This window comes from Bufo bufo, chromosome 4 (genome assembly GCF_905171765.1).
Source record: "Bufo bufo chromosome 4, aBufBuf1.1, whole genome shotgun sequence".
NCBI lineage: Eukaryota > Metazoa > Chordata > Amphibia > Anura > Bufonidae > Bufo > Bufo bufo.
In genome coordinates this window covers 53391906-53404698 of record NC_053392.1, presented here as the reverse complement: position 1 = coordinate 53404698, position 12793 = coordinate 53391906, and the positions used below count along the sequence as shown (strand labels likewise).

The 12793-nt window shown below is 47.7% G+C and overlaps 1 protein-coding gene across 3 annotated transcripts in view; it reads right to left on the bottom strand.

Moving 5' to 3' along the window:
- The window catches only part of LOC120997238 (cytochrome P450 2K4-like), a 74776-nt gene that overhangs the window by 2506 nt on the left and 59477 nt on the right, over positions 1-12793 (bottom strand). For all 3 annotated transcript variants that reach the window (XM_040427239.1, XM_040427240.1, XM_040427241.1), the window contains 2 exons: positions 8479-8663; positions 2102-2243 (listed from right to left, as the gene is read on the bottom strand). In XM_040427239.1, coding sequence (XP_040283173.1) covers positions 2102-2243; positions 8479-8663 — 327 coding nt within the window. The remainder of the gene's footprint in view (positions 1-2101; positions 2244-8478; positions 8664-12793) is intronic.

The window sequence follows — 12793 nt, the reverse complement described above, 5'->3', positions numbered from 1 at the left end:
TCTCGATCACGTATCCCCACGTCCATATTTCGGCCTAGTAATACGCTACCGCGGGTTAGTTTCTTACCCTATATAATCCTGATAGTGGACCGGGCTTATATCAAAACAAGAAACTTGTGGCAGTATACCCGGGCTTAGAACGCGCTGTTTCACTGGGGCAGTGAAAAGGCTCTCTCAGCTTGTTGCCTCTCTGTGCCCGTGTGGACAGGAGGAGTCTGTGAACACTGTACCAAGCTGACCTTACCTGCTCCTCAGGGACGGCGTAACGTCACGCCTTGGTAACCCGTGACCTTACCGTATCTCACTGACTCTACGTAGTTGACGTCCAATGTCAGTCGGGGTACGGTATTCGTCACATATTGGTGGCAACAAAATGGGATTGAGGCATTAGTGTGTGTAAGTGTGTGGGACCCATACAGCCAGACACTAAAGACTACAAGCAGTATCTTTTGCTGCTGGAGTCTTAAGACCAGCTCAACACTAGACAGTCTGAGTGCAAATACCATAAGGTGTGTGTGTGCATCAGGTTGCAGTCTGTGTCAGTAACCATCAGTTGCAATGATGGCCAGTATCACAAGGAGCAAAGCTAAGGAGATGGCCGATGCTATGAATGGTGGCGGGGAGGACGCAGTCCAGATTGAGGGGCCAAGAGGAGGTGGAAGGAAACTTTCCCCAAGGCGAGGGGGAGCACAGCCAAAGCTCCCCAAGAAGCCAGTTGCCGGAGGTGAGGTCCACAGTGGGCCTCACTCCAAATACCCATCCCCCCAGCCAGGCAGGCTCGGCTGCTCTTTTACAAGCTGCCTTAGACCATCTCCAGGCCGGAGACCAGGCAGCCTCTGAGGTCCTCCTGGTGGCGGCAGAGAGTCAGGAGAAAACAGAGCGAGAACGTCGCGAGCAAGCAGAAGCTGCAGAACATCGGGAGCAGGCTGCAGAATGTCGCGAGAAAGCCGAGCGTGAGCACCAGCTCCAAGTGCTCCAGCTCCAACTCCAGCAGCCCTCCTGAGCTCGATGTGAGACTCCAGAGATCCGGATCCCAAAACTGAGGGCGGAGGACTTCCCCCTGCTGGACAAAGATGGGGACTTGGACACTTTCTTGTTGGCGTTTGAGACGGCCTGCCATCAGTACCAGCTGCCGGAGAACCAGTGGGTCAGATTCCTAACGCCACGTCTCAGGGGAAAAGCCCTTGAAATCTTCGGGTACCTGCCCAGCAAGACCATCCTGAGCTATGAGGACATCAAGCAAGCTCTAGTCCGGGAGTACAACTTGACCCCTGAGACATACCGGAAAGAGTTCAGGAATTTGAAGCGGGGTTCTACCCAGAGCTGGGCCAATCACATGCGGGCCCTGCTGAGAGTGGTCGACCAATGGACCACGGGATTGGAGCTCTCCACGGTCCAACAGCTGAAGGAGCTCATTGCCACAGAGCAGTTCTTGTGGAATTGCCCGGAGGACCTACAGCAGTTCCTCCGTGACCGGAAGCCAAAGGGGGCCTCTGCAACAGCAGCCCTGGCCGACGAGTACACTAATAACAGGACTTTAGAGGCCCAGAAACCTGTCGGCTGGAGAGGGGGTAAGACACAGTCTGCCCCTGCTGCCCCTGCCCCTAGGCCCAAGTGGGCACCAGCTTCTGCTTCACTTTCAACGTTGGTGGGGGAACCCCGACTTTGCCACCTGTGTAAGCAACCAGGACACTTCAAGGCCATGTGTCCACAGCGCCCGAGAGACCCATCCCAGTCATCGACCTGAAAACCGTCCACTGTGTTGTGTGTGGGTCTAGCACAACAAAGAAAGATAGAGCAAGGTATTCAAGTTCACCCACCGGTGTACCCCAAAACCTGCTGGAGCCAAGAGAAAAATCAAGCATTGTCTGGATGCAAGTTTATTGAAGCAAAGCTGTTGAAATTTTACCAAGTCTGGACTCTTACTCCACTAACTATCACTCTCCCATTTATTGCCCTGAAGCCTAATCCTGGGAAGTGACTGTATTCAGGTAGGAGCACCGTGACACACAAAACTAATAAGGCTACATCACTACTCGTTTGGTCGTAGAGGGTGGCATCTTGCACTTTCATGATGTGACCCATCATATATAAAAATTACCTATTGAGAAGGGTAGGAAGGCCTCGTTCTTTTTAAAGTTTCCTTTAGAGTCAAGAAAGTGTTCTGGAAAAAACTCTTCAGGTTTCTCAAAGTATTTTTTTTCTCTAAGTAGCGAGTGCAGCAGCGGAATAACAATAGTGCCCTGGAGGGAAAAATGCATGATTTTTTATGTAAAAAATAGAAACATTAGCAATTAAAACAAACATCTGTGGGTATTACAAGTGGTCATCCTACCACTGCAGATTATAGCTTTAACACTCAGACCCCCATTGGCTTACTGAAGTAAGCCTAGAACAACTATTCAGATACTGGTGTTGGAGCCTTTATTATAAGCTGTTGGCTGTCCTGTGTGGTGTAGTATAGAGGATCTGTCAGCTCTCCTGTGTTTTGTAGTATAGAGGATCTGTCGCCTCTCCTGTGTGGTGTAGTATAGAGGATCTGTCAGCTCTCCTGTGCGTTGTAGTATAGAGGATCTGTCAGCTCTCCTGTGTGGTGTAGTATAGAAGATCTGTCAGCTCTCCTGTGTGGTGTAGTATAGAGGATCTGTCAGCTCTCCTGTGTGGTGTAGTATAGAAGATCTGTCAGCTCTCCTGTGTGGTGTAGTATAGAGGATCTGTCAGCTCTCCTGTGTGGTGTAGTATAGAAGATCTGTCAGCTCTCCTGTGTGGTGTAGTATAGAGGATCTGTCAGCTCTCCTGTGTGGTGTAGTATAGAGGATCTGTCAGCTCTCCTGTGTGGTGTAGTATAGAGGATCTGTCGGCTCTGCTGTGTGGTGTAGTATAGAGGATCTGTCGGCTCTCCTGTGTGGTGTAGTATAGAGGATCTGTCAGCTCTTTTGTGTGGTGGAGTATAGAGGATCTGTCAGCTCTCCTGTGTGGTGTGGTATAGAGGATCTGTCATCTCTCCTGTGTGGTGTAGTATAGAGGATCTGTCGGCTCTCCTGTGTGGTGTAGTATAGAAGATCTGTCAGCTCTCCTGTGTGGTGTAGTATAGAGGATCTGTCAGCTCTCCCGTGTGGTGGAGTATAGAGGATCTGTCGGCTCTCCCGTGTGGTGTAGTATAGAGGATCTGTCAGCTCTCCCGTGTGGTGTAGTATAGAGGATCTGTCAGCTCTCCCGTGTGGTGTAGTATAGAGGATCTGTCAGCTCTCCCGTGTGGTATAGTATAGAGGATCTGTCGGCTCTCCTATGTGGTGTAGTTTAGAGGATCTGTCAGCTCTCCTGTGTGGTGTAGTTTAGAGGATCTGTCAGCTCTCCTGTGTGGTGTAGTATAGAGGATCAGTCGGCTCTCCTGTGTGGTGTAGTATAGAGGATCTGTCAGCTCTCCTGTGTGGTGTAGTATAGAGGATCTGTCAGCTCTCCTGTGTGGTGTAGTATAGAGGATCTGTCGGCTCTCCTGTGTGGTGTAGTATAGAGGATCAGTCGGCTCTCCTGTGTGGTGTAGTATAGAAGATCTGTCAGCTCTTTTGTGTGGTGTAGTATAGAGGATCAGTCGGCTCTCCTGTGTGGTGTAGTATAGAGGATCTGTCAGCTCTCCTGTGTGGTGTAGTATAGAGGATCTGTCGGCTCTCCTGTGTGGTGTAGTATAGAGGATCTGTCGGCTCTGCTGTGTGGTGTAGTATAGAGGATCTGTCAGCTCTCCTGTGTGGTGTAGTATGGAGGATCTGTCGGCTCTCCTGTGTGGTGTAGTATAGAGGATCTGTCAGCTCTCCTGTGTGGTGTAGTATGGAGGATCTGTCGGCTCTCCTGTGTGGTGTAGTATGGAGGATCTGTCAGCTCTCCTGTGTGGTGTAGTATAGAGGATCTGTCGGCTCTCCTGTGTGGTGTAGTATGGAGGATCTGTCAGCTCTCCTGTGTGGTGTAGTATAGATGATCTGTCAGCTCTCCTGTGTTGTGTAGTATAGAGGATCTGTCAGCTCTCCTGTGTGGTGTAGTATAGAGGTTCTGACAGCTCTCCTGTGTGGTGTAGTATAGAGGATCTGTCAGCTCTCCTGTGTGGTGTAGTATAGAGGATCTGTCGGCTCTCCTGTGTGGTGTAGTATAGAGGATCTGTCGGCTCTGCTGTGTGGTGTAGTATAGAGGATCTGTCAGCTCTCCTGTGTGGTGTAGTATAGAGGATCTGTCAGCTCTCCTGTGTGGTGTAGTATAGAGGATCTGTCAGCTCTCCTGTGTGGTGTAGTATAGAGGATCTGTCGGCTCTGCTGTGTGGTGTAGTATAGAGGATCTGTCAGCTCTCCTCTGTGGTGTAGTATAGAGGATCTGTCAGCTCTCCTGTGTGGTGTAGTATAGAGGATCTGTCTGCTCTCCTGTGTGGTGTAGTATAGAGGATCTGTCAGCTCTTTTGTGTGGTGGAGTATAGAGGATCTGTCGGCTCTCCTGTGTGGTGTAGTATAGAGGATCTGTCAGCTCTCCTGTGTGGTGTAGTATAGAAGATCTGTCAGCTCTCCCGTGTGGTGTAGTATAGAGGATCTGTCTGCTCTTTTGTGTGGTGGAGTATAGAGGATCTGTCGGCTCTCCCGTGTGGTGTAGTATAGAGGATCTGTCAGCTCTCCCGTGTGGTATAGTATAGAGGATCTGTCAGCTCTCCTATGTGGTGTAGTATAGAGGATCTGTCGGCTCTCCTATGTGGTGTAGTTTAGAGGATCTGTCAGCTCTCCTGTGTGGTGTAGTATAGAGGATCAGTCAGCTCTCCTGTGTGGTGTAGTATAGAGGTTCTGTCAGCTCTCCTGTGTGGTGTACTATAGAGGATCTGTCGGCTCTCCTGTGTGGTGTAGTATAGAGGATCAGTCGGCTCTCCTGTGTGGTGTAGTATAGAGGATCTGTCAGCTCTCCTGTGTGGTGTAGTATAGAGGATCTGTCAGCTCTCCTGTGTGGTGTAGTATAGAGGATCTGTCGGCTCTCCTGTGTGGTGTAGTATAGAGGATCAGTCGGATCTCCTGTGTGGTGTAGTATAGAAGATCTGTCAGCTCTTTTGTGTGGTGTAGTATAGAGGATCAGTCGGCTCTCCTGTGTGGTGTAGTATAGAGGATCTGTCAGCTCTCCTGTGTGGTGTAGTATAGAGGATCTGTCGGCTCTCCTGTGTGGTGTAGTATAGAGGATCTGTCGGCTCTGCTGTGTGGTGTAGTATAGAGGATCTGTCAGCTCTCCTGTGTGGTGTAGTATGGAGGATCTGTCGGCTCTCCTGTGTGGTGTAGTATAGAGGATCTGTCAGCTCTCCTGTGTGGTGTAGTATGGAGGATCTGTCGGCTCTCCTGTGTGGTGTAGTATGGAGGATCTGTCAGCTCTCCTGTGTGGTGTAGTATAGAGGATCTGTCGGCTCTCCTGTGTGGTGTAGTATGGAGGATCTGTCAGCTCTCCTGTGTGGTGTAGTATAGATGATCTGTCAGCTCTCCTGTGCGGTGTGGTATAGAGGATCTGTCGCCTCTCCTGTGTGGTGTAGTATGGAGGATCTGTCAGCTCTCCTGTGTTGTGTAGTATGGAGGATCTGTCAGCTCTCCTGTGTTGTGTAGTATAGAGGATCTGTCAGCTCTCCTGTGTGGTGTAGTATAGAGGATCTGTCGGCTCTCCTGTGTGGTGTAGTATAGAGGATCTGTCAGCTCTCCTGTGTGGTGTAGTATAGAGGATCTGTCGCCTCTCCTGTGTGGTGTAGTATGGAGGATCTGTCAGCTCTCCTGTGTTGTGTAGTATAGAGGATCTGTCAGCTCTCCTGTGTGGTGTAGTATAGAGGTTCTGACAGCTCTCCTGTGTGGTGTAGTATAGAGGATCTGTCAGCTCTCCTGTGTGGTGTAGTATAGAGGATCTGTCGGCTCTCCTGTGTGGTGTAGTATAGAGGATCTGTCGGCTCTGCTGTGTGGTGTAGTATAGAGGATCTGTCAGCTCTCCTGTGTGGTGTAGTATAGAGGATCTGTCAGCTCTCCTGTGTGGTGTAGTATAGAGGATCTGTCAGCTCTCCTGTGTGGTGTAGTATAGAGGATCTGTCGGCTCTGCTGTGTGGTGTAGTATAGAGGATCTGTCAGCTCTCCTCTGTGGTGTAGTATAGAGGATCTGTCAGCTCTCCTCTGTGGTGTAGTATAGAGGATCTGTCAGCTCTCCTGTGTGGTGTAGTATAGAGGATCTGTCAGCTCTCTTGTGTGGTGTAGTATAGAGGATCTGTCAGCTCTCCTGTGTGGTGTAGTATAGAGGATCTGTCAGCTCTCCTGTGTGGTGTAGTATAGAGGATCTGTCGGCTCTCCTGTGTGGTGTAGTATAGAGGATCTGTCGGCTCTGCTGTGTGGTGTGGTGTAGTATAGAGGATCTGTCAGCTCTCCTGTGTGGTGTAGTATTGAGGATCTGTTAGCTCTCCTGTGTGGTGTAGTATAGAGGATCTGTCAGCTCTGCTGTGTGGTGTAGTATAGAGGATCTGTCAGCTCTCCTGTGTGGTGTAGTATAGAGGATCTGTCAGCTCTCCTGTGTGGTGTAGTATGGAGGATCTGTCGGCTCTCCTGTGTGGTGTAGTATGGAGGATCTGTCAGCTCTCCTCTGTGGTGTAGTATTGAGGATCTGTTAGCTCTCCTGTGTGGTGTAGTATAGAGGATCTGTCGGCTCTGCTGTGTGGTGTAGTATAGAGGATCTGTCAGCTCTCCTGTGTGGTGTAGTATTGAGGATCTGTTAGCTCTCCTGTGTGGTGTAGTATAGAGGATCTGTCAGCTCTGCTGTGTGGTGTAGTATAGAGGATCTGTCAGCTCTCCTGTGTGGTGTAGTATAGAGGATCTGTCAGCTCTCCTGTGTGGTGTAGTATAGAGGATCTGTCAGCTCTCCTGTGTGGTGTGGTATAGAGGATCTGTCATCTCTCCTGTGTGGTGTAGTATAGAGGATCTGTCAGCTCTCCTGTGTGGTGTAGTATGGAGGATCTGTCGGCTCTCCTGTGTGGTGTAGTATTGAGGATCTGTCAGCTCTGCTGTGTGGTGTAGTATAGAGGATCTGTCGGCTCTCCTGTGTGGTGTAGTATGGAGGATCTGTCAGCTCTCCTGGGTGCTGTATTGTAGAGGATGTCAGCTCTCCTGTGTGGTGTAGGCTGGAATATTGGTTAGCTTTTTTAGTAAATTTTGCTATTTCTCTCAATATAATTCTAAAAAATCTTTTACAAAACTGAATATTCTTGTTCCCCCTTATCAAAGAGGTGTGCCTCCACACACTCTAACAGTGTCCAATAAACGCTACGTCTTAATTTGAGGAGACTTTTCACAGGAAAAATGGCAACTCTCATTTGCTTATTTATTTATACATTTTCAGTAGGAATAACAGAGGATCTTTAAGTTACAGTCCTACTCTGGGTGACACCTTTAAAGTACTTTTGAGTTGTAACAAGACTTTCTTTCACTTGTGCCAAAAATGTTTCCTACCCTAGCCATTTATCTAATTGTGCCGCTTACAGTAGCTGCAGGGCAGATTAATCAATCACAAACTTGAAGGTGTCCAATATAAAACTGAGCATTGTTTCTTAGGCCCCTTTCACACGGGCGAGTTTTCTGCGCGGGTGCAATGCGTGAGGAGAACGCATTGCACCTGCACTGAATCAGGACCCATTCATTTCTATGGGGCTGTGCACATGAGCGGTGATTTTCATGCATCACTTGTGTGTTGCGTGAAAATCGCAGCGTGCTCTGCATGCACGCAACGCAGGCCTTATAGAAGTGAATGGGCTGCGTGAAAATCGCAAGCATCCGCAAGCAAGTGGTTGCTAGGAGATGATAGAGATGGGGACCCCATAGTTATTATTTTCCCTTATAACATGGTTATAAAGGAAAATAATTGCATTCTTAATACAGAATGCTTAGTAAAATGTCCATTGAGGGGTTAAAAATAATAAACAAATTTAAGTCACCCCTTCCAATTGGTCGCGTAGCGGATCTCCTCTTCTTTCTTCAGGACCTGGCTAAAGGACTTTTGATGATGTCACTGCGCTCATCACATGATCCATCACATGGTCCATCACCATGGTGATCGACCATGTGATGGATCATGTGATGAGTGCGGTGATGTCATCAAAGGTCCATTAGCCAGGTCCTGAAGAAAGAAGACAAGCCGGGCAGCGCGAACAAGTGGGTGAGGTGAGTTTAATTATTATTATTATTTTTTTAACCCCTCCATCCCTAATTTACTTAGCATTCTGTATTAAGAATGCTATTATTTTACCTTATAACCATGTTATAAGGGAAAATAATAAAATCTACACAACACTGATCCCAAACCTGAACTTCTGCGAAGAAGTCCGGGTTCGAGTGTGAGTACCAAACATGCCGATTTTTCTCACGCGCGTGCAAAACACATTAAAATTGCGCATTTTCCCGCAACGCACTCGCATCTTTTCCCGCAACACCCGTATGCACCCAGCCTTACCTTTGGTATAAAATACCCTCTGAATGTGACATCTTCAGAAGTTGTATGTGCGACACTATTCGGTGCAATGTCCCCAAATCTCTGAATTTCATGAATGACGGCGTCTGTATACGGCATTTCTTTCCTATGCTCCATTTGAGGTTGTGTCGATCCAATCACCCTTTCAATTTCTTCTTGCACTTTTTCTGGCAGGAAAGGGATAAGAAAGATGTAATGTACTGATCATAGCTATGGGCACAAAATAAATCTTACTGATAATCCAGCAGAACGTGTCAAAACAACTTGACAAGCTTAAAGTGGTAATCCAATCCCTATTATGACCCTCAGGCCCTTCCCCTACAGCATACTTACCTGCTCCCCGACACCCGTGCAGCCTCCGCTGCATCTCCCCGTCGCATGGATTAAAGCATCTGGCGACGGGGGGAGCAGCCAATAGCAGGCCGCGACACTCGCGATGCTAGGGAGGCTGGTCCTCGTCACAGCCTCCTAGTGGCTAAAGCCCCCTCTCCCCCATCGCCAGATGTTTTGATCTATGTGATAGAGAAATGCAGCGGCGGCCATGCAGGAATCTGGAAGGACGAGAGTGCCAGGGAGTATGCTTCTAGAGGTAGGGCCCAGGCATTCTGGGGGTCATTATATTGGGAATTGGATAACCCCTTTAAAGGAGAACTACTAGCATAATTTGAAAATTTGAAATATATCTAAATACAAAAATGTTAAAAATAAATATTTTTTTATTTTTAGGTTTTTCCATGTAAAATGAATAATGCTCTTAGTGGAGAGTTCAGTTCACTTTAGTCCTGTAAAATGCATCCTTGGGAGAATTGGATAGGACTAAACATGGAGTGCGTCAAGTGAGTCATCACATGACCCCTCACAAGTATCATGTGACCTGGCTTTCCGTTAACTGCCCAAGTATCTAGCAATGATAAATGGATAGCAGTTTATTGAAGAGCAGAACATGTACAGTATCTATAGTATTACTACCTGCAGGAGCATCTCATCATGTCGGTGTTTGTGTAGAAACAGATCTGTGTCTGTTTTTTTTTTTAACACTTAACTTTATTACCAGGTGACAACATCACCTACAGACAGGCAGCCATGTACAGTAAATACACAAAACTGTGTAGTCAGTGGCATAGCGTGGGGGAGGGCCTTGGGAGCCATTGCCCCGGGCGCAAAATTGCAGGGGGCGCCTATGGCTCCCGTCCCCTCCGTTCTTCCTCATAGGCTTTAGGCTAGTGGCCTGAAGCCTATGAGGCAGTAGAGCGACTGTAGTGACTAGAATGGAGTTGCTCTCCTAGGAGATATGATGTTGGGGAAGAGGCGGAGTCTCATCATACAGGGGGCAGGGCCTCAATAGGAGATTCTACAGAGCACGTTGTTGGAGAGAGGAGCAGAGGCTGCAGGTCGGTGTGTGGAGGAGAATATTGACTGGCAGGTTTACTTGGGGGGCTTTTTGCAGGGGCTGAAGGGATGTGGAATAATCTTTGTACTAGAGACTGAATGTTAGAGGGGTCTGAAGAGGATAGTGGGGGTGATATTATTTTCATGGGACTGTATGCTGGAGGGGCTGAATGCAGGGGAAGTTTTGTATTTTACATGGGATTGTATGTTGGAGGAGCTAAGGCAGGGAAGTGATGCGTCTTACATGGGACTGTATGCTGCAGGGGCTGAAGGCGGGGGGTTGTATCTTACATGGGACTGTATGCTGGAGGAGCTGAAAGCAGCGGGAGTGATGTACTTTACATGGGACTGTATGCTGGAGGGGCTGAAGGCAGGAGAGTGATGCATCTTACATGGGACTGTATGCTGGAAGAGCTGAAAGCAGGAGGAGTGAAGTACTTTACATGGGACTGTATGCTGGAGGGGCTGAAGGCAGGAGAGTGATGCATCTTACATGGGACTGTATGCTGGAGGAGCTGAAGGCAGGTAGAGTGATGTACTTTACATGGGACTGTATGCTGGAGGGGCTGAAGGCAGGAGAGTGATGCATCTTACATGGGACTGTATGCTGGAGGAGCTGAAGGCAGGTAGAGTGATGTACTTTACATGGGACTGTATGCTGGAGGGGCTGAAGGCAGGAGAGTGATGCATCTTACATGGGACTGTATGCTGGAGGAGCTGAAGGCAGGTAGAGTGATGTACTTTACATGGGACTGTATGCTGGAGGGGCTGAAGGCAGGAGAGTGATGCATCTTACATGGGACTGTATGCTGGAGGAGCTAAATGGCAGGTAGAGTGATGTACTTTACATGGGACTGTATGCTGGAGGGGCTGAAGGCAGGGAAGTGATGTATTTTATATGAGACTGTATGCTAGTGGGGCTAAAGGCAGGGAAGTGATGTGTCTTACCTGGGACTGTATGCTGGAGGGGCTGAAGGCAGAGGGAAGGTTGTGCAGCGTACTCAAGTTGTGTGTAATAGGTGTTTCTGGGTAATGTAGTGCAATATACACTAACCTGGTACAGCTGACTCTCTGCAAGGGCAGGTATAGGTAGAAATAGTTTGTGACGCCAGTGCCAAGTAAACGGTGGCACGCCGTTTGCGGATGCAGGAATAAATTGAGGAAACGTAGTCTTAAAACAGAACTCCAACTTTAGTAGTTTTCAAGCAGAGACAATATTGGAATCGCAGTTCCTTGGCATACAGTTGATTTTGCAATTTGGTCGATGCAGGCAATTCAGTTACAGCAAGGTGATTACAGAGTGTTGAACACAGGACTTGCAGCACAGGAGCTTGCACTCTAATTCTGTCTGATCCTGGAACATAGCATATCTTCACCAAGGCCCATTAATCTAATTCTGGCTTTATATCCTTGGCTATAGCTTTAATAAGTACCTCCTCTGTCTTTCTGAGTACCTCTTGCTTTCCTGATCTTTGCCTCTGTCTCTCTCAGCTTTTTCAGGCTCTAGAAACTTCTGAGCTGTGGTCTAGACTCTTGAGCTACCATATTCCTGTTTCTGCATATGGGAATTCAGGAGGGAATCTTCTCCTGGACAGCAGGCTTCAGGCCTGGACTTGTCTCAGACATTGTCTAATCTCCAACTGTAGATTACAGACACTAGACTCCGTCTGCCTTCTACTTCCCTGTCTGGGCTTTATATAAACTAGGGCTCTCTAGCTCCCTCTATTGACTAGAAGCTGGAATGACACCCCTAGCAGGCCTGTACATGCAAGTGTCACACCAGACAGGGAAATACACAGCATTGCATTACATGACATTTTATAAAACTGACATATACCAACTTCTCCATAATAAGGAGGGACGACAGCACACCAAGTGACACTTTGGTAGTGACGGGTATTACAGTTCCCGTACACTACAGTTGTATCTTACATGGGACTGTATGCTGGAGGGGCTGAAGGGGGGCATAATTATTACTATAATACTACAGAGGGGGCCATAATAATAATAATAATAATAATAATAATAATAATACAGAGGGGGAAATATTAATAATAATACAGAGGGGCCAGTATATATTATAATTATACAGAGGGCATTATAGTTATGGGCACTATGGGGGAAGGGGACGTCTGTTATCTGAGGATGATAGTAAAGTGAGAAATCAAAAACATTTTCTGTGAAACTCTACAGAGACGAGACGCGGCTGTAAGAAGGTATCATGACGGTCCTATCTCCGAATGAATATGCTGAGGAAGGTCTTCATCACAGGAGACGTCACTGGATGTAACAGGTATGGTGCTGTATTCTCCTGTATATTTCATAGCAATGTATGTTATGTCCATCCAAATATCTGTTTTTGGGTGGGTGGATATAGAATTTGGCCCACACTGCCGAAGGCTGGCCCCAGACTTCAGGTCACACTGTTCATGTTCTGAATTCTGGGGCCTTACACCCATCTACTAGATTACCTGTCCTCAGAGAGCTATCACCGTGTTATCTGTGTGGGTTACGTGGGACTGCAGGAGACATCTACTGCATTATTTGCAAAAAAAAGGGGCGAGGTCACAGGTTGGGGGGGGGAGCAATACTTGACTTGCCCCGGGTGCTGGCTTCCCACGCTACGCCACTGTGTGTAGTTACTGTAACCACCACAATAAAGATCATTATTCCACCATTAGTCCTATTTAATGATGACATGAATGTGCCCTGTGTGTGGACCCAGCACATCTATGGCATGTAACACTGCTGCTTACTGAATGTCAGAAATGACATTAGTCATGTGACATTCTTCACATCATGTTTAATTCAGATCATGGATACATTACACAGGACTGATGGGCTGATACCATTTTACTGTGTCAATGGTAAAATAATAAAGGTACGTGTAATACCCCAGAGTGGTATT